Source organism: Coffea arabica, chromosome 7c, assembly GCF_036785885.1.
Source record: "Coffea arabica cultivar ET-39 chromosome 7c, Coffea Arabica ET-39 HiFi, whole genome shotgun sequence".
In the NCBI taxonomy this organism is placed as follows: domain Eukaryota; kingdom Viridiplantae; phylum Streptophyta; class Magnoliopsida; order Gentianales; family Rubiaceae; genus Coffea; species Coffea arabica.
This window is the reverse complement of record NC_092322.1, coordinates 4,314,790-4,342,627: the sequence shown is the minus strand read 5'-3', so window position 1 is coordinate 4,342,627 and position 27,838 is coordinate 4,314,790. Positions and strand designations below refer to the sequence as shown.

General features: G+C 37.7%; 1 protein-coding gene, 1 long non-coding RNA gene and 1 pseudogene across 2 annotated transcripts; all 3 read left to right on the top strand.

Moving 5' to 3' along the window:
- The first annotated feature begins 11,436 nt into the window (after positions 1-11,436).
- Positions 11,437-14,679, top strand: LOC140010479 (uncharacterized). The gene is made up of 4 exons (XR_011817773.1): positions 11,437-12,277; positions 12,369-12,466; positions 12,609-12,660; positions 14,281-14,679. It is a non-coding gene; the product is annotated as an uncharacterized lncRNA (long non-coding RNA).
- A 954-nt stretch (positions 14,680-15,633) lies between these two features.
- LOC113698932 (D-amino-acid oxidase-like) lies at positions 15,634-16,615 on the top strand (annotated as a pseudogene).
- A 6,408-nt stretch (positions 16,616-23,023) lies between these two features.
- Positions 23,024-27,100, top strand: LOC113699231 (probable LRR receptor-like serine/threonine-protein kinase At4g37250). Its single transcript, XM_027219441.2, has 2 exons — positions 23,024-25,296; positions 26,156-27,100. The coding sequence occupies exons 1-2, from the start codon at positions 23,571-23,573 to the stop codon at positions 26,851-26,853; spliced, it is 2,424 nt and encodes an 807-aa protein (XP_027075242.1). The 5' UTR covers positions 23,024-23,570; the 3' UTR covers positions 26,854-27,100.
- Positions 27,101-27,838: the final 738 nt, after the last annotated feature.

The following is a 27,838-nucleotide window of genomic DNA, read 5'->3' as shown; positions in this document are numbered from 1 at the left end:
AAAGAAGAGAGTGAGAGAGAGAGAGAGAGATACAGAGGGGAAATCGTATTTGAACACCTCACCGTTGCAACGAGACAGATGTCCGTGTCAGGCTCACGGGCCATCTTTCGTGTTCTTGTGAGAAAATGTCGTTAAAGGGGCAAAAAAAAGGGTTAATGTCGTAAACTTGTTGGGTTTTGTTTTCTAAACCGGTTTTTTCACGACAGCCGATCCGTCTCTTTCTTATCTGCAAGGAAATCCCACAGACTAACCGTAACCGCAAGCATGCGCAAATGGTACTTTTATCACGTGCTGGAGACATTGATGAAAGGAGACACACGTGCGGGTTGCGTCCTCTATTGGAGCAGCAGAATCCATTTCCCCAAAACGCCACCTCCGAAACCCCCCCCCCCACGTTTTAAAGTTTAAAAGGAAAAAGAGAAAATCGTTTCAAACATATTCTTTGTACTTTGATAAACAATTTTCTCCTCATTTTAAAATATTAATTCTACGCGCTTTACAAATTCAAATTAATAAATTTGATCTCAACTTAAGTATTTGTTAATTTTTTTAATCTAAAATCATTATGTGATTTATATGTAACCATTTTTTATGTATAAAAATGTCAAATCGCATTTTTTTAGTATTAAAACTAAATATGAACATGGTCATATTCTATTTTTTTTTAGAGAAAAATATGGTTCAGGTCAAAATTACACTTTTTAAGAACAAAAATGAATATAAATCAATTTATTTATTTAATTATAAATGAGATCTAGCATTTTATCCCTTTTTTTTCAATAAATACGGTGGGTTAGACAAGAGCTACCCACTTACTGTCTAGGTTGTATCAATATTGATGCTAGACACACACAAAAACAGATACATAATAAATTGAAAAAAGTTTTTGAAATTCTTAGTTTGTATTTTCTTCGTTCTCATTCTTTTTTCATTTTTATTTTATTATCCTATATGTTGGATCAGTCTTCCATGGACAAAACTCTCAACATTTGAGTGCGAATCGCCATCATAAACAGGTTTTCACATGGAATACCAAATTCTTTATATGTATTTTCAAGATTTGATATCTCTTGTAAGCAACTCAATGCCTTGTTTGGATAACCATTGTTACGTTTTTCGTGAACATATTTATCAATCATATTTTTACCTTACATATATCAAATCACTACAGTAATTTTTCTATAAAAAAAAAAATTTAGAAAAACACAATCTAAACACAACCTAAACTTGTGAGTTCTTCTTTGAGGAGAAAAAAAAATCTATTTTAACAAGTGTTTATTTGAAGCTTTACCATAGGTATTATGGTTGTGTTGGAACATTATTGTTAATGCTTTTCTGATGATGCGTATGGCAGTTTGCAATGTTTCAATGTCGATTTTGGAGATAACATACAGACAAAACTTTTCTCGAAACAATTATCTCAATGTGTCCCGTGGCAATTTAGATTGACTTTGTGGTATACGTGGGCTGCCCTTTCATGCAGAGAAGGAAAACACACACACACATATATATATATATATATATTCATGGATTAAAAAAAAAAAAAAGATTGAGCATCGTATCTTCATAGGCTATTATTCTCGGACATAATGTTAATAAAGGGAAGGCAAAAGTCAGAAGGGGTTTACCTTTTGAGTTTATTATGTGACACCAAAAAAAAGTTTTATATAAGACAATAAACGCTTGTTAGAGAAGATTGAGAGACTTCTTCCTCATTAGCTAGCAATTTATCTAATCCAACGAGAGGAAAATGAAAATCCAATTGCTGTTCTGTTGCAGTTCTTGCGATTCAAATTGCTTCACCGGTCCTAATCTGGCGAGTCCAAATGTCGGTGCAATATTGCGGGTGGGGCAGGAACTTTTAAAGCACGTGAATATATAGCGCAGGGGATACAATACAATACAATACACCTTAGCGATTCCCGAAGGGCCAAGGGCGCCGACGAGACGGCAGTGGGGTTTTCTCTTTCTGAGGAACTCACGAGAAACACATGGCGGAGGAGGTTTCCGAGCACCACGTGTCCGACTACTGAAACTCAACCTCAGACAGAGCCGTCCGGCTCAGTCACGTTGGGGTTTTCCCTGTTCAAAAGCCACGTAAGCAAAGTTAGTTGACAACATTGCCCACCACCATCTTGTCGTTTTGTTAGATGACATGGAACTTGTCACCTCACTCATTTATTAAACTTCAAAATTCTCTTTCACCTCTCTCCCCCAACTGGCTCGCGGGAACGTGTTAATATTTTAGGGATAATTGCAGAAACCTCACTGGAGGTTCTGACACTTGCAATGACCTTCCCTTTAAGTTTAGAAATAGCATTCAACGCCCTGAATAAGAACAATTCGTTGCAGAAATTTCCCCTGAGGCTTGATGTCCCATTAAAAAATTATTTGTAGAAGTGAGATAAGAAATTTCTTTCAATTTTGCCCTGATCTTGCTTGACAATTAGCATTAACAAGAGAGGGGCATAGGCATTAAGGATCAAGCAAGTTCAAGGGTATAAATGCAACATATTTTTCATTCCAATATCTATATCTAGCTTGGTTTGATGAGTGTTTCGGAATTAAATGTAATTAAATTTCAAAATTACCCATGATATAAAAATTCTTCTAAAACAAAAAAATTACACATACGACAAATTAACATCTCCATAATTGTAACTATAATAGTTATTAACTTTTTTTGATAAAATATAAGAAAATCATAAACCATAACAAAAATTAATACTAGAAAATAAATATAGTGGCTGTATTAATAAGGAGTAAATTCTCAAAAAGAGCGAGTTTTTAAACTATCTTTTTAAATGGTGGCGATTTTTGAATCTCTTGCCAAAGGGTGAAAAACACATTGAAAAAATGCATTCTTCCAAATAAAAATTCAACTTTCAAATACGTTATTTTAATTTTCATAAATTTGTTTAAATATGAAAAATTGGTTAAATAATGCATAACATACCAGCTCTTTATGGGAAACAGGCAGGTTTTGTAGTATATTTTATACCAGCTCTTTATGAAAAACATACCAACTCTTTATGAAAAAAATTGGTTAAATAGCGCCCAAAGAAAAACTAGAATGTTTTGTATTTAACATAAATTAAATATGTGAAAGTTTTAAAAAAAATTTTGCCCATAACATACCAACTCTTTATGGGAAACTGGCAAGTTTTATATTTAATGCGCTATTTAACCAATTTCGTTGGCCTATGGAGCTAATTAACCAATTAGCGCATTAACTAATTAGTTAATTAGATAAATAGAAATTAGTTAATTAGATAATTAGTTAGTTAATTTGTTAATTAATTACTTAGATAATAAATTAGTTAATTAGTTTAACATGCAAATAGTTTGTTAGTTTTGGACAGACAACGGATTTAGTTAATTAGATAAACAAAAAATAGTTAATTAACTAATTAATTAATTAGATAATTAGTTAATAGTTAATTAGTTTAACTATGCAGAAATAGTTTGATTAGTTAATTAGATAATTACATAAATAGAAAACAGTTAATTAGATAATTAGTTAGTTAATTAGTTAAGCAGTTAATTAGTTTATTAGTTTAACATGCAAATAGTTTGTTAGTTTTGAACAGACAACAGCCTTAATTAATTAGTTAATTAGATAAACAAATATTAGTTAATTAGTTAATAGTTAATTAGATAATTAATTAATAGTTAATTAGTTAATTAGTTTAACTATGCAGAAATAGATTGATTAGTTAATTAGATAAATAGAAATTAGTTAATTAGATAATTAGTTAATCAGTTAATTAATTTAACTATGCCGAAATGGTTTGATTAGTTTAATTTGTTTAACAAATTAAACGTTGATTTTGATGAAAGTACTCAAACCTTTCATCTGGTAAAGTCAAATACAATTGGGGGTACTCTAGTAAATTCACACACTGTTACCTTTTAAATTAGTTCCAACTTTTTTTAGGAGAGGTTAATGCTATTTCAAAATTGATAGGAGAAGTCAGTGAAAATGTCAGAAATCCCAGGAGAGGTTTATGCAATTTTCCCAATATTTTAAGCACTACTGTTCTTTCTTTCCTCCCCTGCGTTTTTAGTTAAGGCGACGTTAATAATTTATGTAAAGATCCTTTGGATTCCGAATTTTTCAGAAATTTTTTTTTAATTTTATACACATCATGTTCTTTTCTATTCTGAAGCATATTTTTTCCATCAAAACAACGGGACATTTAAAAAGAAAGAAAGAAAAGAAAAAAAAAATGGGCTAAGCGTCCCAAATAATAAACACATTCGCACGGTATCTAGCACTTCACCCGCAACTACCTCGACTTTTTCTTCAACCCCGTGATGCAAAATAAAAATAAACGAAACAAAAAATGAAGATTTTTTTTTTTCAAAGTAAACTGCAGCTGTCTGCTTTTGAACCATCATTGGAGATAACTATGCCGAACAATACTAGCACCAGTAGGCAGCAGGCAAGAAGAAAGGCAAAGGACGACCAACGTCACATAAAAAAAAGGGGAAAAAAGAATGGGGCCCTCGCCAGCTATATCGCATTAAACTTTTGGCCGGGAATGATAATAATAACAGCAGAGAATGGAGATGAAGATTTGTTAGTAATAATTATCTTTTCTTCCTTTATTAGTAGCAGTATAATTTATTGCATGTAACGATCCTCGAAAAAGACAGCATCTGTTCGTTGGGATTCGAAACTTGGACGGAGGTGCATATTAGTAGCACCCACACGTCCCATGATTCCCGCTATCGTAAGCCGTATGCATCCTTCCTTCCCCCCGCCCCCAATCTCCCTCTTTCTTCTAAGCTAATCTAATTTCTAATCAAGCGCTCCGCTCTAACCACTTTGATTAAATCCTGTCCCCCTTCTTTTTTGGAATGCTTTCCTTTCCCCTATAATTGGACTGGGCTTCTCTCTCTCTCTCTCCCCGGGGGTAGCGATCTAAATGATTAGTTAGATTAGAATGGCTTATTAATTTCTCCGATATTGCATGGGTATCTATTAATAAGGTGTTTTTGCTGGGGGGCAAAATAAAAATTGTCCACGTAATCCGATAAGACGCCGAGAGAACAAAAAAGCAAGGCAAAACGCTTTCTTTCTAAAGTGCTGAAGAAGTTGCATCTTGTCAATTGATTTGATTGAAGAAATCAATAATGTATCGGGGCACTTGTGTTTCACGATTTTGACCATTTCTTCAGAATTAACTGTTACCATTGGGTTTGTTTGGATAGACAGCGTATTATTTAAAATAATTATTATTTTATTTTTTGTGATATGATGTATGTGAGATAAAAAGGTGAATTAAAAAATATGTTTATGATACAAGTGAAATATTTATTGCTCGAAAGAGAGAGACAAACGCGAATAACAATTAATAATAACAACGTTTGGTTTTCTTGGAGGTTTTTCGTTAACTCATTCTCTTTCTTTCTTGAAGTACTCCCTCCGTCCCACTTTGATAGTGTTGTTTTCCTTTTTCGTCTGTCCCAAATTGTAGTCCACTTTCCCATTAAAAAATGTAGTAATCTTTCAAATTATCTAAAATACCCTTATTAAATATCTTGTTATTAATACATTGTTATTAAATACTAACCTACTACATTGAATACGTTGGGTTTTTCCAATACTAACCCATTAGCTGATATTAATTGGCACTTTTCGTGATTAGCATAAGGGTATTTTAGGAAATTATTAATCTAAATTTATGTTTCCAATCAAATTAATTACACTTTCTTAATCTGTGTGAAGAAAAAATCAAGACTAACAAAACGGGACGGAGGGAGTAATTTTTTTCTTCTCCCTTTTATCTAAGTTAAGAGGACAGCATAATGCAAATCAACTTGGATATTGAAGTGGCCTTTTTTCCTCCTAGCTTCGGGAAAATCAAAGTTCATAAAGAATTTTGCCGGAATAAGTCGTACTCGATAAAGTATAGCATAGAAGCCCCAACAAAGAAATGGTTTTTGTTCCTCTTTGTAAACGCTTGTCATAGTGCCACGATCTATTCAAGTTCCCTTTTTTTTTTGGGAGGAGATCTATTCAAGTTCGTTGTGCCACAAAATCATGATGGCTTAGCTGGGAGATCTAAAACCCCTTGATCTTCTTGGTCCGTATACATGTCAGAAAAGCAACTACTACTAGTAAAGGCATAGGCAGTCACAATATGATGGTATTCTTAGTAGTCCACTATTTAAAAGCTGCTAGCTTTTGTTTCACTTTTAAATGATCAAAGTTTGAATATCCAATCTGGGTTTGTTTGCCTCAATTTGCGAAATTATTAACTGAAAAGTATGTGCTAAATGCTTATTATATAGCAATCTCAGTAACGAAAGTCGCATCAAAACAGATGGAAAGCTACCAAAAAGCCGCATTTCAATCCAAAACTGTCATCCTCCAACTGCATACCACCAGACCTCAAGACAGGGGAAGCCGTTGGTTTTTATCCATTTCATTTCTTAAACAAAGACAGAGACAAATATGACATGATCTGAGGTTTCCAGCATGACCACTTATTTCAACCATCTTCATGGACCCTTCTTGAATGACAAGGGCATGCCATTCTGACTCTAGTTTCAAAAGCTTCTTTAAAGATTTAAAAGCAAGAAGGTGTGGGAGTACTTTGTATTTTGTAAGCGCCTTGTAATACATGCATTTCTTCTGCATCATCAGGGGTTTCTGTATCCATTGCCACTGATAAATCACACTGCAACACTTTTGAAACAATTAATATTGTGGCAACCATTTGTTTGGGAAGTGGTCGCTAACATTGACCTTTCTGGTCATCGTACTCTACACTAACTGGCATTTTCTGTTGTGTAAGGTTGATCTATGTCTTGCATCTATAAATCACCAAAGAAATTCGCGTACTGCAAAACATAATAGGAACAGATCACAAGTCTCTAGCGATTATGAACATGACATACGCCTCACCAAATTGTATCATTAATAAGTATTCTTTTCACTAGAAGGAGAAGTGCTCTAATTTTCTACCTCTCTCGGTAGACATGCACATCTAGTACCAATTGTAAGAAGAGGATTAAAAGCTCGAGGATGGCACAAATTACCACACAAACACTACAGGATTCTAGTCATGGTGACTCATATATCTTCATTCTTGACAATAAAAGTGAAAAAGAAGTCCCTTGAATTTGCCGAGACGTTAGAATTGGTATCATACCTTTTCACCGATTTCGATTCGAACCTCTCCTGTGACAGCCGTCTGTCACACAGTGCTTGGCTAGATTTTTTAATGTACAAAAAATTGAATTATGAAAACATAATAGTGATTTGATGAAAAAGGGTTTCCTTTTGACGATGAAAAATGAAGGAATGTTCCTTTCTAGTTCGATCAATTTTGGAGAAAATCACAAAAGCACGAGATTTTTTTATTAATGTAGAAAAAGTGAACTAGGATATAAAACACATGAAGATACGGTTGACTAAGAAATCTGAAGAAATGCTTCAGATCTTGCATTAATTAACATTTGCAGTTCCGTACACAGATTTTGCATTTCAACCTGACTATATTAAGTTAATTGTGCTAAGTTGAGTTTTAGCAACAAATGAATGCATGTTTCTAAGATGTAGCCTACCGCTAAGTGTTTATCTTTGTGGCAAGGTTTTTTATGCTCGAAACTTTGGCAAGCTTCGTCAAGAAGGCTGTGGCTTCCAGCGTTAAGGGCACGCGATCACTAACAGTAGCGATCATTCATTGAGCTTTTGACTTAGTCCACAATTACTTTCTGATAATCATCGGGTTAAGAACATAGCTTTTACCTAATTCGTAATCTGCTCTGGCCAATTTTTGTCTCAACATGCATGGGGTTGACTGGCAATTCTTGCATGGTTTTATCGTAACAATTAGAAATAGTCCTAGCAGATGCCAAAGTCGCCATCAGCGTTATATGTTCAATCCCGTGCATGTCATTACCTACTTCGGCATGGGGTCATTATTTCTTAGGCAAAACAAAGAGGGATTAGTTAACAGATAGCAGTCAAAAAATGTTCCACTTAAAAAGAGAAACAGTTGTGATGGCATCATTAAAGTTAAAAACATGGGTCGTTGATTAGACAGTTCAAGTCGATAATGGCTTGCATTATTCATCTGATTGTATAGTTCAAAATTCTTTTGCGGGCTAGCGAGGTCCTTAATTATGTCATCCAATTATTGAAGTGCCATCAACCTAATCCAGAACAGTATCCATATATCAAATGGGATTCTACCATATTTAACTCAAGCGCAAGCCACTCCAAGCTAGAGGCAAACAAACATGACCAATCTCCAACCTCAGACCTTTGCAAGCGTGAGATGGTAAAGAAAAGTTTTACGTACAGCTTCCTGCATTTTGTGTCGTAAGATTGCAAAGAAGTTTAGTCGGACATAAAATTTTTTTTGTAACTACCATTAATTTTTTTTTATTTTCTCTTAAATTTTAATCAAGAGTCAAGGGGTATTGACTTAGCTCCAAAAAAAAAAAAAAAAAAGAACGAGAAAAGAAAAGAAAGTGATAGTGAGTTTCACTTTCATGCATTTGATTTTCTCAGTAGCTTCATGGAGAGAGATGAGGGAGTTTCCACTTCCAGTAGTCTTCTTTTTTCCTAGCTCTTATCCTTCTAATGAAGAAAACAAAAGGGCATGCAGAAAACTAACCAAGCCGAGCAGTTTGGAAAATGGAAGCCGCGATTAATCCTTCCAAGTTCTCAGGGACCGAAAACTCAAGGCAAGCAAAAAAAAAAAAAAAAAAAAAAAAAAAAAATATATATATATATATATATATATATATATATATGTAGCGTTAAACGAGAGCTAAAAGTCCCACGACAACATGGAAGGGAATTTGTCCAAATGGGTGGAGCCCCTTGATCTTCAGAGTTAGGTTAAGAGTCACCGTCTATCTTGTGAAGAAGGATAGAAATTGGAGAGAGAGCTTTTCTGACGAGATATCAGCTTCCATTTCGTTGTAGCATCTCATTTCAACAGCAAAGTACTTAAAAATCGATGATGACTTCTCACCCGCTACAGCTACACATGCGACCTTTTTCCACGAACGCATCCAAATATCAGTGATCGACATTCGACGCAGCCTAATTGGACAGAAATCATAAAAGCTACTTGTTCACCTGTCTTAATTATCTGGCCATATTATTAATCAAGAAATGCATTTATTTCTTTTTTACTCCCCCCCCCCACCCCAACCTCCACCACCCATTTTCTGGTCCTTTGGTATTGGTGTTGTTTTATTTCATCCATTAAACTCATGATTGCGCTAAATATATGTGTAAATTGATCGAATTCATGCGCTTTTGCTACGATTGCCTTTTTTTTTTTTTTTCCATTTCTTTGTATGTTCTTCATCTCGTGTCAATTATATAAATGCGCCAATGAATCAGTTAGGACCAAAGTGCTATGGTTTCATGTTTCAATTTGGCTTTAAACTTTATATTTGGTGCCAGTCCCACGGAGTTAGGGAGTGATAAGTTGGTATAAAAGCCGGTTTATTGTCCTTTCTTAACTAGGAGCATCAAAGCATTTTGTAAGACTGCTAAAATTTTCTCCATTCGATTTGTGGGCATTCCGGCTTTTATTGATGACAACCGCCCAAACACATTTTATCTGGACGGGGAATTATTGTCCTACTCCCTTTTGTTCTTTGTTGTAATAATTTTGCCCGCAATTCAACTACTTATCATGACTCAGGGTTTGAAGCTAAGATGGCTTTGCGACTTGGAGGACCATAGACTTTTGCCATTTGTGGGCCGCCGGCGACTGTGATTTTGATGTTAACTCTGGATCTGTGGGTCCTTATGCCTGACCGCCCATTTCTGACTCCATGAGAATGCATACAAAATTTAGAGTCCTGCTTGTGGTGGTGGGGCGAAGATTAATGCTGATGGTTCGCGGAGGAAGAATCCAGGCAGAAGAGTTTTGATACAAAATGAGAGGATGCATGGTTAATGCTTAAAACTGAGGATGCATTTGAGTAGTTTTTTTGTTTTGTTTTTTTTGGGGGTGGGTTATGGCACCTAGTGAGCTACTTTGTCGAGATTGTGAATGTAAATTGAGTCTATTTTAGAGGTGAATGAAATTATTGCAGAAGAGTCTTGGGGAGGGTACGCAGCAATTCTCAAACTTTTAACATTTCCATCCAAATCCATGTTTTTTATTTTTCCTTTCAGATTACGACGTGATGCTCTACATGTTGCTCCGTTTGATTACGACGTAAGGTCTTTACGGGAGGCTTTGTCGGCGAACGCTTTCAAAGGCTCTTTTTTTTTTCTTCTTTAATTTTTTTTAAAAATGAAAAGTTTTAAATTCAAATCTTTGCATTTACAATTTCTCTTACTTTTTCATTCATTTAATCCAACCCTTTCTCAATGTCTTTATATTTTCTTAGATACTCAGCAAAAAAAAAAAAAGACTTTGTTGTCCATGTATGTATTGAATAGAGTGGAAGTGGCACTGAAAGGGAGAGTGTAGCCAAATTAATTTTATGGATGATTGATTTATGAGGAACAAGAGGCAACAAAAAAAAGAAAAAATGCTCCCTGTAATTTATTTTAGTGGATGGATTGCTGCAGATTAACAATTTGCTCAAGAACCTTTGCGTCAATTAATTATATTTAAGCAAGATATTTATACTGGCTTTATCTCAACGCCCACAAAAAGGTAAAGCAAAAATTTTAAAAAAAAAAGGTTAGTTTGGACCGATAATAGGGGTGTTAGATCATGCACCTAATTCATGCAGTCGAATTGGCAAGCACTAGTTTGCTTTCTTTAAGTGGTTAATGGCATTTTAATACCCAAAAAAAAAAGAAGAAGAAGTCGTTAATGGCAAAAACTAATCATTCCTCTGATGATGTAAAAGAAGAGGGAATGGCTAATGTTCGGCTAATGGAATTTCTGTCGCCTTAGTTTAGTGGCTGCTGGCTTAGACCTATGAGATGAGATAAGGAGGGCCCTAAGACTAAGAGCTCCGCATGCATGGCAACAGCAGCTGAAAGTTTTGAAAAAGTGCTACTGAGACCAACTCAACCCAAACCAATTAGAAACAAATGAGGCGTCTTTGCTTTTTCTTTTGGATGAAATCAGACTACATACATAGCATAAAATATGGATTAATCGGCGGGTGATGGTAGTGTGTGACTTTCCTTTGCTTGGAGTTTTATGATTATCAATAATATATATGGGAGTGTTTGGATATACATATTATTTCAAATAATATTTCGCTTGCATCATAAACACATTTCCCAACTCACTTTTTTATATTCCCAATCAACTTTTTATCTCACATACATCACATCACAAAAAGTGCTATAGTAATTATTCCAAATAATACTCTATCCAAACAAAAATATTGACGGGTGATATTATTGAAGCTGCAAGCCTATGCTATATTTATCCCGTGGTTCCGTTGCGGCAGCAGTTGCCATTGGTTTGGTCTAGAGTTTTGTTGGTTTTCAATATTCTGTGCTCTGGGAAAAGAGAGAAGAAGTCAAGGAATAATCAACTCAGCAGTGACGACTCCCAGTCCCAGGTGGTGGTTTTTGGAAACTTCTGGAAAAACTACAAAGTTGAAAAGGGGTTGTTAAGCAAATTAGTAAAATATATAATCTACAGAATTAAGTTGAGATTCTTGAGAATTTTCGGTTAATAAAAATGCAACACTAATTCTTGATTCCTGTCCAACTTCTGGAGCAAGGGTATTCCTTCTGCCAATTTTGGCGAGAAATCCTCCGTCGCCTGTGCTGCCTCAGGCAAGGCTGGAGGCCCCTCTCGTCCCTCCCAGCTTCAATCTGATTCTCCACCGCTTACTCTCCGAGGAGCTCAACACTTGGGATCCTCGGTGACACATTTTGAGTGCCAAACCAGTGCCACCTCTAATATTATGCCAAGTGTCATGTTATTATTTACATTTTAATTTTTTAAAAATTCAAATTAATTTAATTTAACACAAATTAACTCTATCCTCTAACACTTTGAACCAAACCAACCAACCGGTCTGATTCCATTACCAATACTTTCATCATTGATTGGCTTCACTTCCTTCAAACCCTTCAAACCCTTCACTGCCGATTCCTTCTTCCTCCGATGAAGTCCTTTTGATTGGCTCATCTTCACTGCCGATTGGCTCACCGTCAAAGGCATCTTCACTGCCGATTGCCTCACCGGTTGGTCCCCTTCTCTTTCGAGCTCCGGCAAGAGGCAATTTCATGTACTTCATGGCTGAGTTGTAGAAGGAGGAAGAAGATTGGATCAACTTCACCGAGGATCCCAATTGTGCAGCGTTCCAGGTTCTTTTCCTATTGCTGATTTCCTTCCCAGGTTCTTGTAATTTCTTTTTTGCCATTTTCCCCAATTTTTTATGTGCTCATTTTCTTGCAGATGACCCTTTCGGCGATCCAAAGGTGATTGGTGACCCCTATTGCACGATTTTTGTGGGCCATCTTTCCCACTCCACCTCTGAAGAAACTCTTCGCCAGGTCCTTTTTCTTTTATTTAAGTTTCATTTTCTTGATTTTCACTTTGTTTTGTTGTTTTTTGGTTATGGCGTTTTATTTCAAAAGATTACTTTTTTGAGCTTATCTGTTGAATTCGGGATATGGGTCTTGTCTATTTCTTCAGGCTATGAGCATATATGGAAGAGTAAAGAACTTGAGATTAGTCAGACACATTGGTTAGTTACTAATTTATCCACTTATTTATGCTGTTCAGTTTTTTTGAATCAACTTTAATTTCAATTGTATTTTCAGTTTTGAGTATTATTGTGTTATATTTTACTTGTTTGTTTATGATTTGTAAAGGAAGTTATAGTTTTTCTACAATTAAATGTGAAGCACCCTAGCAACTATCAATCGTTACAAGTATTTATGATGATATATGGTTTTTCTCGGCCTGGAATTTTGTCTTTCTTTTCTTCAGTTGCTTGGAAGAAAGTAAGATGAAATGCTCCATTATTATAGCTTTGTCATGCAGCAAATCTTTTTGCTCACAGTTTGTTGCTTGTAGAAAGAACGAAAGAAATAGAAGTGTACTTGGTTTTGAAATTGTAACACGCTAGGGAGATGTTAAGTAGGTATTTGGTTTTGTAATCCAGTCCAGTCTAGAAATATTACAAAAAGGCTTACTAGCTCGTCTAACAGAGACACTGGTGCTATGGTTAGCAGACGAGCAGGAATTTTGGGGTCACCTAGAGGATGATTCAACTCCTCTAAGGCCTTTAGGGCTGCAGCAGGTATATTTTATCTTGGCTGCTTGTTTTCTTCTAATCCTATTGAAATTAATGAAATGAAAATGGAATTAATTTGAAGATACATGATGGCATGGAAGACAATACAACTGAATCATTTGTAACCATTGAAATGACCAAATTTGAAAAAGCAAAGCAAAAAGACCCAATGTTTCCTTTTCTGATTGGAAATAGTGGAGCTTACACACCTTCTAATTGCAACTGATGGAAGAGTTTGCTGAAAAAAATGCTGGCAATGGCAATGGTGTTGATTTTTGCACCAGACAGCCCTCATTTATATAAACTGTGAACTAATGATTTTTATGGTCAAAACATGAATCTGCAGACAATATTCAGTGAATAGCATTTCATCCTGTTCTGGGGAGTATTGTCTTTAAAAGTACTTGACTTTGAACAAAGATGGACAAGACCTTGTGTTAAATAAATCCATCATTGGATCTCAGTCATGGGGCTGAAATATGGTCTGGAAGAGAGTTTTCAGTACAGCTGCAATATTACAATCGGTCATCTCAGACCAGTTCTCAAGCATGCTATTTTTTTCTTACATAACTTGGTTATTTGATTTACACCTCCAAGTTTCATAACTATATCATTTCTCTTTGCAAATTTTAGTTTAAGTTGATATATTATAGCCTTCTCTGATTTTCTTATTTCTATCTGTTCGCCTTTTTGTAAGCCAAAATATATTTTGTCCTGCTAGTTTCATTTTACCTTTACTAAAATCCATGACTAGAATTAGTTGAATAGTGATGTTAAGTTTGTGATGTCTTTGTTTAATCTATTTGTAATTAACCTTAATGTCTTTGGTTTACTTTTCATAATTCAGAGGTGGTTGTTGCATGAATTTCAAAGTTTTCGTTGACGTATTCTAAACATTGTGGAATCATTTGTTTTTCACCCTTTCATTTTTCTTCTGTGGTCTTTGCCTTGCTGGAAGGAACTTGACTTTTGGTGATCTCACTGTAGGTAAAACAAATGGTAGTCGCAACACTTGCTGCAATGGTTTAGAAAATATAACAGCAAAATTTTTGATATTTTGCAATGCAGAAAAATTGCTGGAGAAGTGTCAGTCTTCCTTCTGAAACAGAGGAAACGATGGAAACATGGCGAATTGGCATTTGAGATTGCTAAGGAGTTCGCCTGCCAGTATGTTAGCTTGCCCTTTGATTGCCAGAAGGTTCCCCATATCGTTTCTGTTGTTGAAGTTTAGTCTAGTTCTAGGTTGTTGAACTTGGTTTGATGCTAAATTCAGGCTGTAGTCTTGTTTGGTTCTGTATCAGCTTATGCTGTTTGTTGATCTTCCTGTATACGAACTACATTTGGAGTTGTGTGCTGAAATATTTGTAAATATAATGGCTGTTACACGTTTGCTTTATGATTCATTAAACGAGTATGTTAGCTTCGTTTAGCTGGTTGATTTGGAAATATACATCTTTTTTTATCTCATTATAGATTCCACGATAATTCTTATGTGGTGGGCATTTCTATGTATTCAAGTGGCATTTTTAGTTTGAAACTGTGATTTACTCATTTGATGTTGGGAGAATTTTGGTTTTGTTCACTACTACTACTTGCAACTAGTCAGAAAAACTATTGTTACTTCTTGTATCTTTTTTTTTAATTTGGTACATTAGTAAAATTTATAACAATTCTTGAAATAATAAATAATTTTTTAATCCCACAAAGTAACTTATTTTCCAGGTATATTACAATTAGCGTGTAAGTAGTCAATTTGACCACTCAATTAATATTTAATCTTTCCAAACTCACAATTCAATGTAAATTTCACTTTAATGGAAATTGAAAATGAAGATATAAAATTGCATAACATAAGGTAGGGTGATATTGCTTATGAGTTGTTAAAATACTTACGAGTTGTTGTCTATTTCCTAACTTTCTTAATATTAAAAAAATTGAAATTCGAAATCAAGATCATGGAACAAATAGTGATGTTGATTTAATAAATCAAAGCTGGAAAAACTCAAGACTTAAACTGGATGCAAGGTTGGATAATTACCTGAATGATGTGAAACGTTCTTTGCTGGAGAAAGCTAGGGATGGTTGGGCGTTCTTGATTGAGTACTTCCTGAATCTTTGTAGTCAATTTGCTTCAATAGTCGGCGGCTGCTATTTTGCGCTTATTAGGCTACGGTTGATTGTTCTAAGCAATCAACGATGAACGAAAGTATGTTTTAGGCTACGGTTGCTTGGAGGCAATTGTTTAGGGGTATCTTTTTCTTTTTCCCATGCCAATCAGATCTTGAGTGGTTGCTGAACGAAAGTATTGGTAATGGAATCAGACCGGTTGGTTGGTTTGGTTCAAAGTGTTAGAGGATAGAGTTAATTTGTGTTAAATTAAATTAATTTGAATTTTTAAAAAATTAAAATATAAATAATAACATGACACTTGGCATAATATTAGAGGTGGCACTGGTTTGGCACTCAAAATGTGTCACCGAGGATCTCAAGTGGGAGCTCAATGGTCCCCAGTCGTACGGTTCCGTCCCCTCAATCTAGCCATCACCGAAGCATCATCATCATCTTCGGGGAGCCCATTGTATAAAACTCCAGTGTCAAAACTCCCTGCTTGGATCGACGGCCCACCCAAAAGCCCCAGGACTATCGGTACAACGGAGACAACGGCCCAAGTGAATCCTCGGCTCTTTGCCAAAACGCTTTTAAACAAGGCGATTGAGGAATATGTGGCCTTGAGGTGGTGACTGGGAAGCTGGAGGAGGTGGAGGTCGTGGAGGGTAGAGCTAGGGAGGTGGTGCTGGAGGGAGGGACAAGGATCAACGCTAATGCCGTTGTGCTGCCTCTCGGGCCTTAAAATTGTCGCCGTCTAGCTCCTTGTTTAGGGTGTCTGGGCTTAAAGCCCACAGCATCGTGTCATCTTGGAACCCAATGATCCAGATGCTATGACTCCGCATGCACTGTTCCTGAGTTATTGTATGGCCCAAGGTGGGAAGCCCATGGACCCAGAAGTCTATCCTCGTCCAATAGGTGTGCTGTGGAAGTGGAAGCAATTTTCGAGTTCCACTACTATACGGCCGTGAATTTCAAGATCGTACCAGCAAACCTGTCATCGGTCATGTGTTTCTATACATTTCCGCATTTTCTATGGACGGTATAATTTTGGATCATCTTTTTATTTCACGTGCATCAGTTATTACAGTATATATATATATTTTTTTATAAAAACTCCTAAAAATACCCAAATAACAATCCAAATGAGACCGAAATTTGTAGTAAACAAAAATGAAATAGTAGTGATGATTGAACAAGTAGTTCATTCGCTAAAGGTGACAATTGCTAGTAATGAGTATGATTACAATTTATTTGGTGTTCCCAGTTGTGTTGATTAAGAAGGTTGTGGTCTGTTTTGGTGGTTAAATTTTTGACTGGGGAAGTTTACATATGTGGAATGTCAGCAGAGGCTGAGGTTCCGGATGATCCGGAGCAAATATCACCTGTCCCAGAATCCATAAGGAGTGCTCAAGAGAGTAGCTGGCAATGTATAAAGCCACCTAACGGAAGGTGAAGCAACAGTAAAGGCAGAGCAACCGTGCTCTTTGCCGTGCACGGATGATGGAGTGCCAGTTATAGGGGAAATGCCTGGTGTAAAGGGGTGTTTTGTGGGGACTGGACATAGCTGTTGGGGGGACCCTGAATGGCCCTGCCAGTGGTGCCGCCTTGGCTGAGCTTGTGGTTGATGGTCGGTCATTCCAGCATTGTTGATATTACCCCGTTTAGTCCATACAGATGTGCTCTTGTTAGGAAGCGGCAGGAAAGGTGCTGGCGTAAATAATTGAGATGTTATTGCAGACTAGGGAGTGAATCCGTCGTCTCTCTGTTTCCATGGTGGATGTTGTCTTGTTGTACGAATTGTCATGCACCGGTGTCACTGATCAAAATGTTGCTGCCCAGCCCAACTCGTTGTGAACATTTACCAAGTCTTGGCCGTAATTAATGCATAGATTCAAGTGAGTAATGGTGCAGTTTAAAGCCGTATTCACCATGGGTAGTAAATATCAGCAGTAGTGATTATGGGGCTGATTTCTGCAATGAAGAAGGGAACTGACAGCACAGACGGCTTAGTCATTAGTGATGTAATCTAAATTCATCAAACGGACATCAGAGCCAAGCGTAGTGCTTTTTTTTTTTTTTTTTAATTGAATCTGTAATGTGCATTTCATCGCTTCTTTAAAATGGGGGACAAGTTGGCTCATAGCTGAAACACGAGATTCAGTGAGCGAAAATGGTGGTGATGGATGGCGTGGGAGAAACGTCATGCACGATGTTCGATACAAAATGGACTGGTCAAATTTAATTAGTGTGTTCTGTACTCTCAGGATGTAAAGGCGATCCACTTCCTTTATTGTTCTTTTAACTAATTTGGCACCGGTTTCTGGTCTTAATTCTTAAATCAGCGTGTAAGACCCTTTACACCATATAATTGAATTGCTACATCACTAGACTCGTACGAGTATTTTCCCATTTTTCAGATTCCAACGCACAAATACCTAGTATTTGTAACCTGATTTGGATGAGGTCTCGTTTGGCAAGTTCATACGCCCGCAACACCGACCAATTCATGTCCCCTCTGCATCCAAGGGCCAAAAACTTTTGGGTTTTGGGGAATTGGGGAGATTAATTTACCTTAAGTGGAGGGAAAACAATTCATTCTCATCTGTGCAGAATCAGTAATTGTCTCACCAGTAATATTTAGTTTTCCACGAATTCTGGGATCCGTATATTTATCCGCTCCACACTAACAACATATGTTGCATGTTGCTCCAAAATTTGGGACAAATTCACAGGCTGAAACGTCTTATATCGCACTTAAAACAGTTGCCTGAGTTTTGTTCTGAAAGAAATTGATATATATTTCTTTCTTTCTTCCTGTGAAGAGCTCGTTGCCAATGTGGGGGGCGGCTCAAAGACACCATTAGGAGTCCGGACAAAAAAGGTCACCACCGAAAGTCGCAAGTTTTAACATGATTGAAGTCCCATTTGTTGAAATGCGAACTTCAATAATCGAAGCTAAGGCCAATGGTTAACTGTATCTGAATCTGATATTGTCCTCTAATGGATTCCCTTCATTTCAAGTTCAGGCTACGACCTGCTGAAGCCAGCTTTCCTGGTCTCTTCATTTTCACCAATACTCGTACGCATTTGAAGGCTAATGTACTTGTTAATAAACTCCTACTCAGTAAAGAAGCAGCAACCCACGTGCTCTTACATCTCATTTTAGCTTTCTTTTGACCTTGCTTTAATTGGATCAGCCTTTTTGAGAATAATATGCACTGTGTACTCGGTCCTAGTTAAGTCACATCTGATCTGCCTCGTAATTGAATATTGATACTTTTGGCTTCAATTCATCATATTATCAAGGAAAACTCCCAAGTCCCACCATGGCAATAAGCCTTTAAGATGGACGTCTCTGCTTTCTTTCTCTTTTCGTACTAATTTCTAGTGCTAGAGAAAGAGAGAATGAGTAGCCTATTAATCCAAATATCTGGACTGATAATTGAGCTTCGCTTGTATTCTTTATGTCTATATCAGAAGAGACTCTTTGGCCGTTTCAGCATATATCTAATAAATATGACGATTCAAGGGAAGTTGCAATAAGTTGGGTAGCTTTGTTGGTCACGTACCCTCCTTAAAAAGTATTGTCCATCTCTTTCACTAGAATTCAAGTCCCAGATTTAACGTGTTCGAGGGGATGGAGTCTCTCTTCTCAAACTGCAAAAAGATTAGTCGGACCGAAGATTTGAATACCCTGCTTCCAGAAAAAAAAAAAAAGGGGGGGGGGGGAGTTGCAGTAAGCTGCATTGCTCCAATAATTCGTTCAAACGTGATGGTTTCGGAAGTGGTGTACAGACATGGGCTAGTTGTGGAATGTGCCTTTATGTGTCGGTGCAAACGAATAAACCATCCGAGAATTGGGTTCCAAATGCATTCTCTCTCATCCCTACGCCTTTTCTTTTCATCCCAAGATTGATTTCCCTTTTACGGAGTCTTTTTCAAATACATGGCGTCATATCATTTTTGCTAGACATTTTTTGATAAATGAAAAAGATAGCGGCAGAGGATAATAGTTCGTGAAATTCTTATCTTTCCGCTCAGCAAAAGCTGTCTTAAGCATTGATAGGGATGGAAGCTGATAGCCGCTTGACATTGAACGAGTATCTGTTGGCATGTCACTAGTGTGTTACAAGTCAACGAAGTTATACTAAAATCCACAGAAGTGGAACTGTAGAATTCTGGCTGCGGGAATCTGCAGTTTCTAAATGTTGGAATGTTTAATGCTTTAAGAGAGATTTTAAGACGACGTATAATTCTATGACACCGGGCATCCCCGCATTTGTATCCCATAGTTTCACCCCCGTTGTACTCTCATAATTTTGCACGAGATTATGACATCGAGGATGATTTTTAGCTTGAGGCTATCGTTTTCTGTCATTTTTTCCTCGAGTACGGATTGATTTTTTGGAGTGTCTCCATTGTCATTGATTTTCCCTGCAGGATTGTAAAATTTCGTGTTCTAGTTTGTCCTCTAGAACCCAAAATTCAATGACTGATGGAGAGTACTTTTGTGTCTGTTTTCCAAATAGTCGCCGGGGAAAGAAAAAATTAAGTACTTCCTCCGTCCCACTTTGATAGTCTTGTTTCTTTTTTCACACAGTTTAAGAAAAAGTAGTTAACTTTATTGGAAAAGTAAATTTAGATTGCTATTTTTCTAAAATACCCTCACATTAAATATGGTACAATTTTATGGAAACTTGAATTGATGGTAAAAAAAGAATCAACTCTCATTAAATGGGATAGGTTTATAGTAACAACTACTTACATTGAATAAGGGTATTTTAGAAAAATTAAAATACAACTACATTCTTCAATTGGAAAGTGGACTATAATTTGGGACAGATGAAAAAGGAATACATGACTATCAAATTGGGACGGAGGGAATATCATTAAGATGGGTTTGGAGGGAGACCTTGAATCAGCAGGGGAGCTTTTCTTTCCCTTTTCCAATTAGCACTTGTAGCTTTTTCCCCTCAAGACATCAGATCCACAGACGTCTAACAGTAGTGATATAAATATCAGTACTACTACTATTCTCTGCATCAAAAAAGGTGAGCGGTCCACCAAATTAATTAATTAGCCTAAAGACCCTTTCAGCTGGACTTGATGGAAATCTTGTTAAAGGTTCGTCATGTTCCTAATTGACTGATTAGCACACTATTAAAGTAAAAGCTGAAACAACCACTTTTGAAAAGGGCCAAGGGAGGAAAGCAGGGTATCAAAACGAAGTACGTAGCATTTCACTTTGGTGGCGTATACATAATCATCCCTGGGCCGAATTATATTGCAAAAACACAGACTTTTTGTGTACTGCAACATCTGAGATCACCACACATCCTCCTGTCCGGGGAGTGGTATTTCCATCAGAAAGTTTTCGAATACAGACCCAACAGACATCTTTGCTGATAAGGAACTCAAGTTTGACTATTACCACTGGAGCCAAATGCTAAGGGACAATAAGTATTATGATTTTGTACTGAGGTCCACACTATTTTTCGGTGGTCCAAAATTTCATCGTCCGTTAGTAAGTGAAGGAAGCGAAATCATTGAAGTCCCCCAGTGTCTATTTCAAGTGAATGCCTCACTTTTTTCTTTTCTGGAATTTATGGACCAAGAAGAAAGAAAAAAGGCTAAACGTGACCAGAGAAAGGGCATGTCCTGGTGGATGCCGGTTTGCCTTGCCCATGAATTTTTTTTTTCTACTCTAGCCTACTCCAGAGGGGTTGCCCAGAAAATTGGTGGGGACTGAATCACCATCGGATTAGACGGATGCATCACGCACTCATATGATTTTAGAAGAAATCACATATAACGACACATTGATGGAAAGTATAGTTTGAACCCTTGATCTGCCACCCGATAGTACATGTGGTGGTCAACTCCTTTAGAGAAAGTTGGCTAGATAGTCCATCTAATTGGATGACGATTTAAATGGTCTTCGAGAGCCAAATGTCTGTGACCGGTAGCAGGCGCTAGCTCCTAATAATGTAATACATTCCCTAATTTAATGTGTTAATACAAAGTCAAGTTCAGTTGGTGGAGAGATAATCCATCATGCATCAACTTTGACCACTCTTATTCTAGATATCCAGTCTGTGAAAGAAAATGAGGAATTGCGATGCATGGCACGGTAGTCTCGTATCAAGGATTTGTTCCACAAGATTTGGTCAGTGGAACGAGTCAATTGTCTTGAAAAAGTTAGTAGATTAATTGAGCGGGTTCTTGATGCTCCAGCCAATTGTTTCCTGATGTAGCTCGTGCACATTGTGCTCACTAAGCACATGAATGGCATTAATTCAATTTTCTACTACTGGCCCTTTCCATTTGGATTGCTATTTTTTAAAATTTTTGTAAAAAATTATAGGGTAAAAAACAAAAAAACTCCCGTGGTAAACTTAATATATAGAAAAGCCTCTCGTTGTTTCAAAATATACAACACGACACCCCGTACTTTGAATTAAATTGTAAAGGTGATGGAATCCGTTAAATTTAACGGAATTGGATAAAATGACCAAAATGCCCTGATATAATTAAGTAAAAGACTGCTCAAAAAAATTACTTGTTTTATTCTCTAGATAGAGAGAATTGAGAGTTAAGAGGTAGAACAGATATATTTGTTAAAAATTAGGTATAAATTTTTTTTTTAGGTTCATTCCGTTAAGTTTAACGAATTCCGTCACATTTACAATTTAGTCCAAAATGCGAGGTGTCGTGTTGTATATTTTGAAATCATGGAAGGCTTTTCTGTGTATTAGGTGTACCACATGAGAATTTTTTGTATTTTTCCCAAAACTATATTACAATGATTCAATATATAAAAGGTAAAAAAGAAATTAAAAAATATAATAACGAGAAAAACGTAAAAAATTTTTTGATAGAAAATTGCAATCCAAACACTAGTTTTCCTATCCCCTCAGGGTTGGTTTGGATGGCACCGGGGTAACTCCTTTGAATCCTGAGGTCATGTTTTCGAGTCGTCCCTCCTACTGCTCTGTGTATTCTTGGGGGCGGGATGTACGGACGTAGGAAGATTAGTTTGTCAAAAGTTGGAATACTCCTTGTATCGGAAAAAAAATTAAAAAACACCATAGTTTTCCTAATTTCCGAAAGAGAGAAGCCTACCAAGACTAGGCTGTATGTGTTTTTTCGTCTTAGATGATCAAAAACGCATCTTAAATCAGCATGCTTGAGTTCCATAGCATGGCATATTTTTGGAAAATGAACGTAACAGCTTCGTGCATTAAAACTGTGCCACCCAATTCCTGGAGGTTATTTATGAGGGCAGTAATGAATGCCACACCCCTTTACAGCTACGTTTAACGCCGGTGACTGCACTACACAAAAGAATTAGATAGACCCAAATAAGCAAAGCTAGTTCCCTACTGGCTTTTGCCACCAGTAGCTTCATCAGACGGCACTATTTATAACATTTAATACGAATGATTCCTTAAATTTCAATCAGATTTTCTTAGCACTTTCACAGGCCTGCTAAAATTCAAGAAATCACAGGCTAGAAGGGATGCTACAATATAAACGTGAATACTTTTCAGTTCCGGGCTAATGCTGATGCGAATAACAACAGAAGTACACACCAGTAACCTTTAATTATGTAAGAAGCATCAGCAAAGTCAATAAGTGCGAGTTCTGCACTTTCCAACTCCACCTTTCTGTCACCTAGCAAAGATGCTATCTCCCCCCCCCCGGGGGGGCGCCTTATTATCTCTGATGTAATCCATTAAAGAATCCTGTGCAAGTCTGCGAGACTTTGTAAATTGTTTTCACCAATCTTTGCAGGGTAAGGCGTAGCACCAAAATAAAATTAATGATAATAATAATAATAATAATAAGAGACAGAAAGCCAACAACTATGAGAAGATTATTAGTGTAAGATTTAATATCATATTTGTTCTAGTACGATGTCATATTAGTATGGTGACTAGAATATTAATTTGTAGATTTAACGTAGCCTGAAGTCTGAAGCGAGAGCAAATTGGTGAGGGAAGTTTGGTTTTGGGTGAGCTGTGCGTCTTGCTGCGAGAGCAAATTGGTGAGGGAAGTTTGGTTTTGGGTGAGCTGTGCGTCTTGCTGCACTTGCTCTCAATATTATACAAACTTCCCTCACATGGTCCCCTGAATATCATAAATCTCAGTTATTGTTAGTCTCCCCCACCCCTCCCTCAAATCAATTGCCCCTCTTTCACAGTTGTTTTAGTAGAAAGTACAGAGATGTGGGATCGCTGTGAGAAGACATGATGAGCTCCTCCTCCTCCTCCTCCTCCTCTGCCTCCTGCAAAACCTCTGATCTCCATTTATGGTGGAGAGTTATTGCACTTGTTCTTCTTCTTCTTCTAGAAATTCAATTTTCTGCTGGGCTCAACGTAGATGGAGTTTTATTGCTATCCTTGAAGTACAGCATTCTCAAGGACCCCCTTGGCGTGCTACAGAGTTGGGACTTCCACAATGAGACACCTTGCTCCTGGAAAGGAGTCACCTGTGGTAAACCTGGCTCACCTGAGGCTAACCGAGTCACCAACCTCTCTCTTCCAAACTCTCAGCTTCTTGGTTCTCTCCCTGCTAATCTTGGTATGATCCCCCACCTAACAAGTCTCGACCTTTCCAACAATTCAATTAACGGCTCTCTTCCTTTGTATCTATTCCGTGCTTCCCAGCTTAGAGTTCTTGATTTTTCTAATAACCTGATTTCTGGTCGGCTGCCGGAGAATATTGGAGGTCTAAAGAGTCTCCAGCTTCTTAATCTCTCTGAAAATGCTTTGGCGGGTAATATACCGGAAAAATTGTCTGCTCTCTCTAATTTAACCGTGATTTCTTTGAAAAATAACTACTTTTACGGCACACTTCCTGGTGGTTTTGAATCAGTCCAGTTTCTAGATCTGTCCTTTAACCTTGTGAATGGATCACTGCCCTCAAATTTTGGAGGCAGTGGCTTTCGTTATCTCAACCTGTCGTTTAACAGGTTTTCTGGAGAAATCCCACCAGAATTTGGTGACAATTTCCCCTCAAATGCAACTGTTGATCTTTCTTTCAATAACTTTACGGGTGAAATTCCAGATTCTAGTGTTTTCTTAAGCCAAGATGTGAAGTCATTTTCTGGGAATCCTGAATTATGCGGTCTACCACTGAAAAATTTGTGTCCTATTCCTTCTAGCATTGACACCCAGCCGAATACCTCTGCTCCAACATCCCCGCCAGCAATTGCAGCAATTCCCAAGACTGTTGACTCCAGCCCTGCGGCACTGTCCCCCGGTGGAGCTGCTGAACCAAGTCCGCAAAGGGGTGGTGGGATGAGAATCACCACTATTGTGGGCATCGTAGTGGGTGATATCGCGGGAATTGGGATTCTTGCGTCGGTTTTCATCTACGTGTATCAGTTAAAGAAAAGGAAAAGCATCAAAAGCAGCATAAAGAAAGAGGCCGAGAGCGCCAAGGACTTTGACTGGGCATCATCGTCATCGTCATCGTCATCGGCATCCTCGGGAGAGTACAATTGGTTAAGGGCGTGGACTTGCTTGAGAAAGCAAAGACAAGAAGAAGACGGTGAAGAAACATCACAAGCCACCAATTCAGAAAGTGAGGATCAAGAAGATTTGCGAGGGGGTGGTCAGGAAAATAATGCCAGTTTACAACAGGGACAGAAAAATGGGGCACTTGTGACCGTTGATGGGGAGAAGGAACTCGAGCTAGAGACGTTGCTTAAGGCCTCTGCTTACATTTTGGGTGCCACGGGGTCCAGTATCATGTACAAGGCCGTTCTTGAAGACGGGACTGCTCTAGCTGTTCGAAGAATTGGCGAGAGCGGCATGGAAAGGTTCAGAGACTTTGAGAACCAGATCAGGGTAATTGCCAAGTTGGTGCATCCAAATTTGGTGAAAATTCGTGGGTTCTACTGGGGCGCTGATGAGAAATTGATCATCTACGATTTTGTTCCCAACGGGAGTCTTGCCAATGCACGTCACAGTAAGTCCTCTTTCCCTTGATGCTCAAATTCGCAAATTGCGCCGACAATAATTTTATGTTTCTGCAAAAACACAGATCACAGAGTCTGCAAGTTTACTGATAAACCCTTTAGGCTGCTGTTTTTTTTTTTTTTTTTAAATTTATTTAGTAACGTGGTGTTGGGGAAATGTCTGTCATGTGGGTGGGTTATAATCAGTGGGCATGGAATGACCAGCAATGGCCACCCTCTTCCCTCTAAATTTCCCCCCCCACAACCCAGGGACCGCAACAGCTACAACTTCCACGGCCGTCCGTTCAAATGTGTGCACCAAAATAACAGTACATTTTCATCCGGGCACGCTGCACAATGAAGCACAATTTGCTCTGATGAAAGTACACTACACATTAAAGGGGTCGGATATGATAATAAAGGAACCTGACCAAAATGAGAGAATTTTGACTCAAGTTTTCACACATTAGTAGTCCAAGAATTGTGTGTAGCGTAGCATAAATTCTTTTCCTATTATGGTTTCTGGACGGTGGAGTGGCTCTATCTGAAGCTTGTTTTTAAATGCACTGAAAGGTGAATAGGCGAACTGCTACCACAAGTCAACCATATCTGTAGCCCGTGGTTCGCACTTCCTCCACCGGGCCCACGTGCCCGAAAGTGATTGACACACGTATCCATAAATACTTAATACGCCAGGCTCATTTTCAGTGGTCACTTGCATGGAAAGGGACTGTGCATAACGTGTTTTTTATATATATATATATATATATTTTTTTTTTTTTGGTATAGTTTGTCGTTTGATTTCTGTGGATCTGTGTCCACCTAATCTGGAAACCTAATCTTTTTGTTTTGGCTTCTACTAATTTTTAGGGAAAGCCGGCTCTTCTCCTTGTCCTGTACCCTGGGAGATGCGGCTCAAGATAGCTAAAGGAGTGGCTCGTGGGCTCTGTTACATCCACGACAAGAAACATGTGCATGGGAACTTGAAGCCCAACAACATTCTCTTGGGTGTCGATATGGAACCGAAGATTGGTGATTTTGGGCTTGAAAGACTGGTCGCTGGAGATAACAGCTCCAAGGCAGGTGGATCTTCGCGCATCTTTGGTAGCAAGAGGTCAACAGCTTCACGAGATAGCTTCCAAGACCTTTCGTTTGGGCCTACTCCAAGCCCGAGCCCTAGTACATTGGGCATTTCGCCTTATCACGCACCTGAGTCTCTCCGTAGCATCAAACCCAACCCCAAGTGGGATGTTTTCGCATTCGGCGTGGTTTTACTTGAACTGCTGACAGCGAAAATCGTTGTTTCTGATGAAACAGGCCCGGGGCCAGGCCCGATAACCGGGGCAACTGCACTAGATGATGAGGAGAAGAATAAGGTACTGAAGATGGCTGATGTGGCAATTCGAGCTGACCTGGAAGGCAAGGAGGAAGCTTTGTTGGCCCTTCTGAAAGTAGGTTACAGTTGTATCTCTACTGTTCCGCAGAAGAGACCAACCATGAAAGAAGTTCTTCAAGCACTGGACAAGTTTCCTAGTTCAAGTTCTTCCTCGTATTATTATGGGCACTAGTCCAATCATAAATGGGCCCAATTAGAGAGGACTGTGAATGTAGATTATTGACTGGTAGGTGGAGGTGGTTTTCTCAGGGAGTGCTGTTGATCGTGAAGATTGGTGATAGGAATTTGTCATGTCCAAAGCCATAGTCAGATCATTATTGTTGTCTTCTAACATCAAGTAACTTTTGCTAATTTTGGACTCAACCCACGCTTCTCCCTATGATATTCATTTTCTTTTTTATAAAATTCCAATTTTGTCCTGTTGGACCCCGGAGAGCTATTTACCTTTTTTTTTTTTGATTCTAGAGTTATTTACCTTTTGGGGGGTTAAAATGATAAGAAAACCAAATACAAAGAAGCAATTGTCTTTGTTTGGATTGCATTTTTCTACACTTTTTTTTTGTAGAAAAATTACTGTAATGATTTGATACATGTAAGGTAAAAAGGTGATTAGAAAATGTGTCCATAAAAAACATAATGAAAAATTACAATCCAAACACACCCATCATCGATTTAAAAAAATCTTAATAAGTCAGGGGAACATTAGTAAATCAAATAAGGAATGGACAATGAAAAAGGTGGTGGTTGGGAGTTCGATTCCTACCTTTGTCGGGTCTGCAAATATTATCGCAATTTTATAGGACAATGGGTAAGTGCAACTCAAAAGACGCACGAAGCGTCGTCCTTGTAACAGAGTAGAATTTTCCCTCTTCCTTGTAAAACGGCACGCCTTGCTAGGTGGTTTTAGACTTAAAATGCACTTTGACATAATTGACTAGATACGCAATGTGGATGAAGAGATCGCTTAAAGGTGACGGACGACTAATGGGATTTTATTTAAGATAATCCTCTTATTAAGCATCCCGGACTTTTAATGCAGGAATGGGTTTATGATAATTGGCGGGAATTATATGTTTCCTACATGAATAACGCAGATGAACAAATTTGATGGGTTTAATGATTGCATAAAGCTGCTATAATTAATGGCACTAATAAAA

Bases quoted from the DNA above. Each gene is read 5' to 3' on its own strand.
- LOC113699231 (XM_027219441.2), top strand. From the start codon at position 23,571: ATGATGAGCTCCTCCTCCTCCTCCTCCTCCTCTGCCTCCTGCAAAACC. The intron at 25,297-26,155 runs GTAAGTCCTCTT...ACTAATTTTTAG, and splicing joins TCTTGCCAATGCACGTCACA to GGAAAGCCGGCTCTTCTCCT.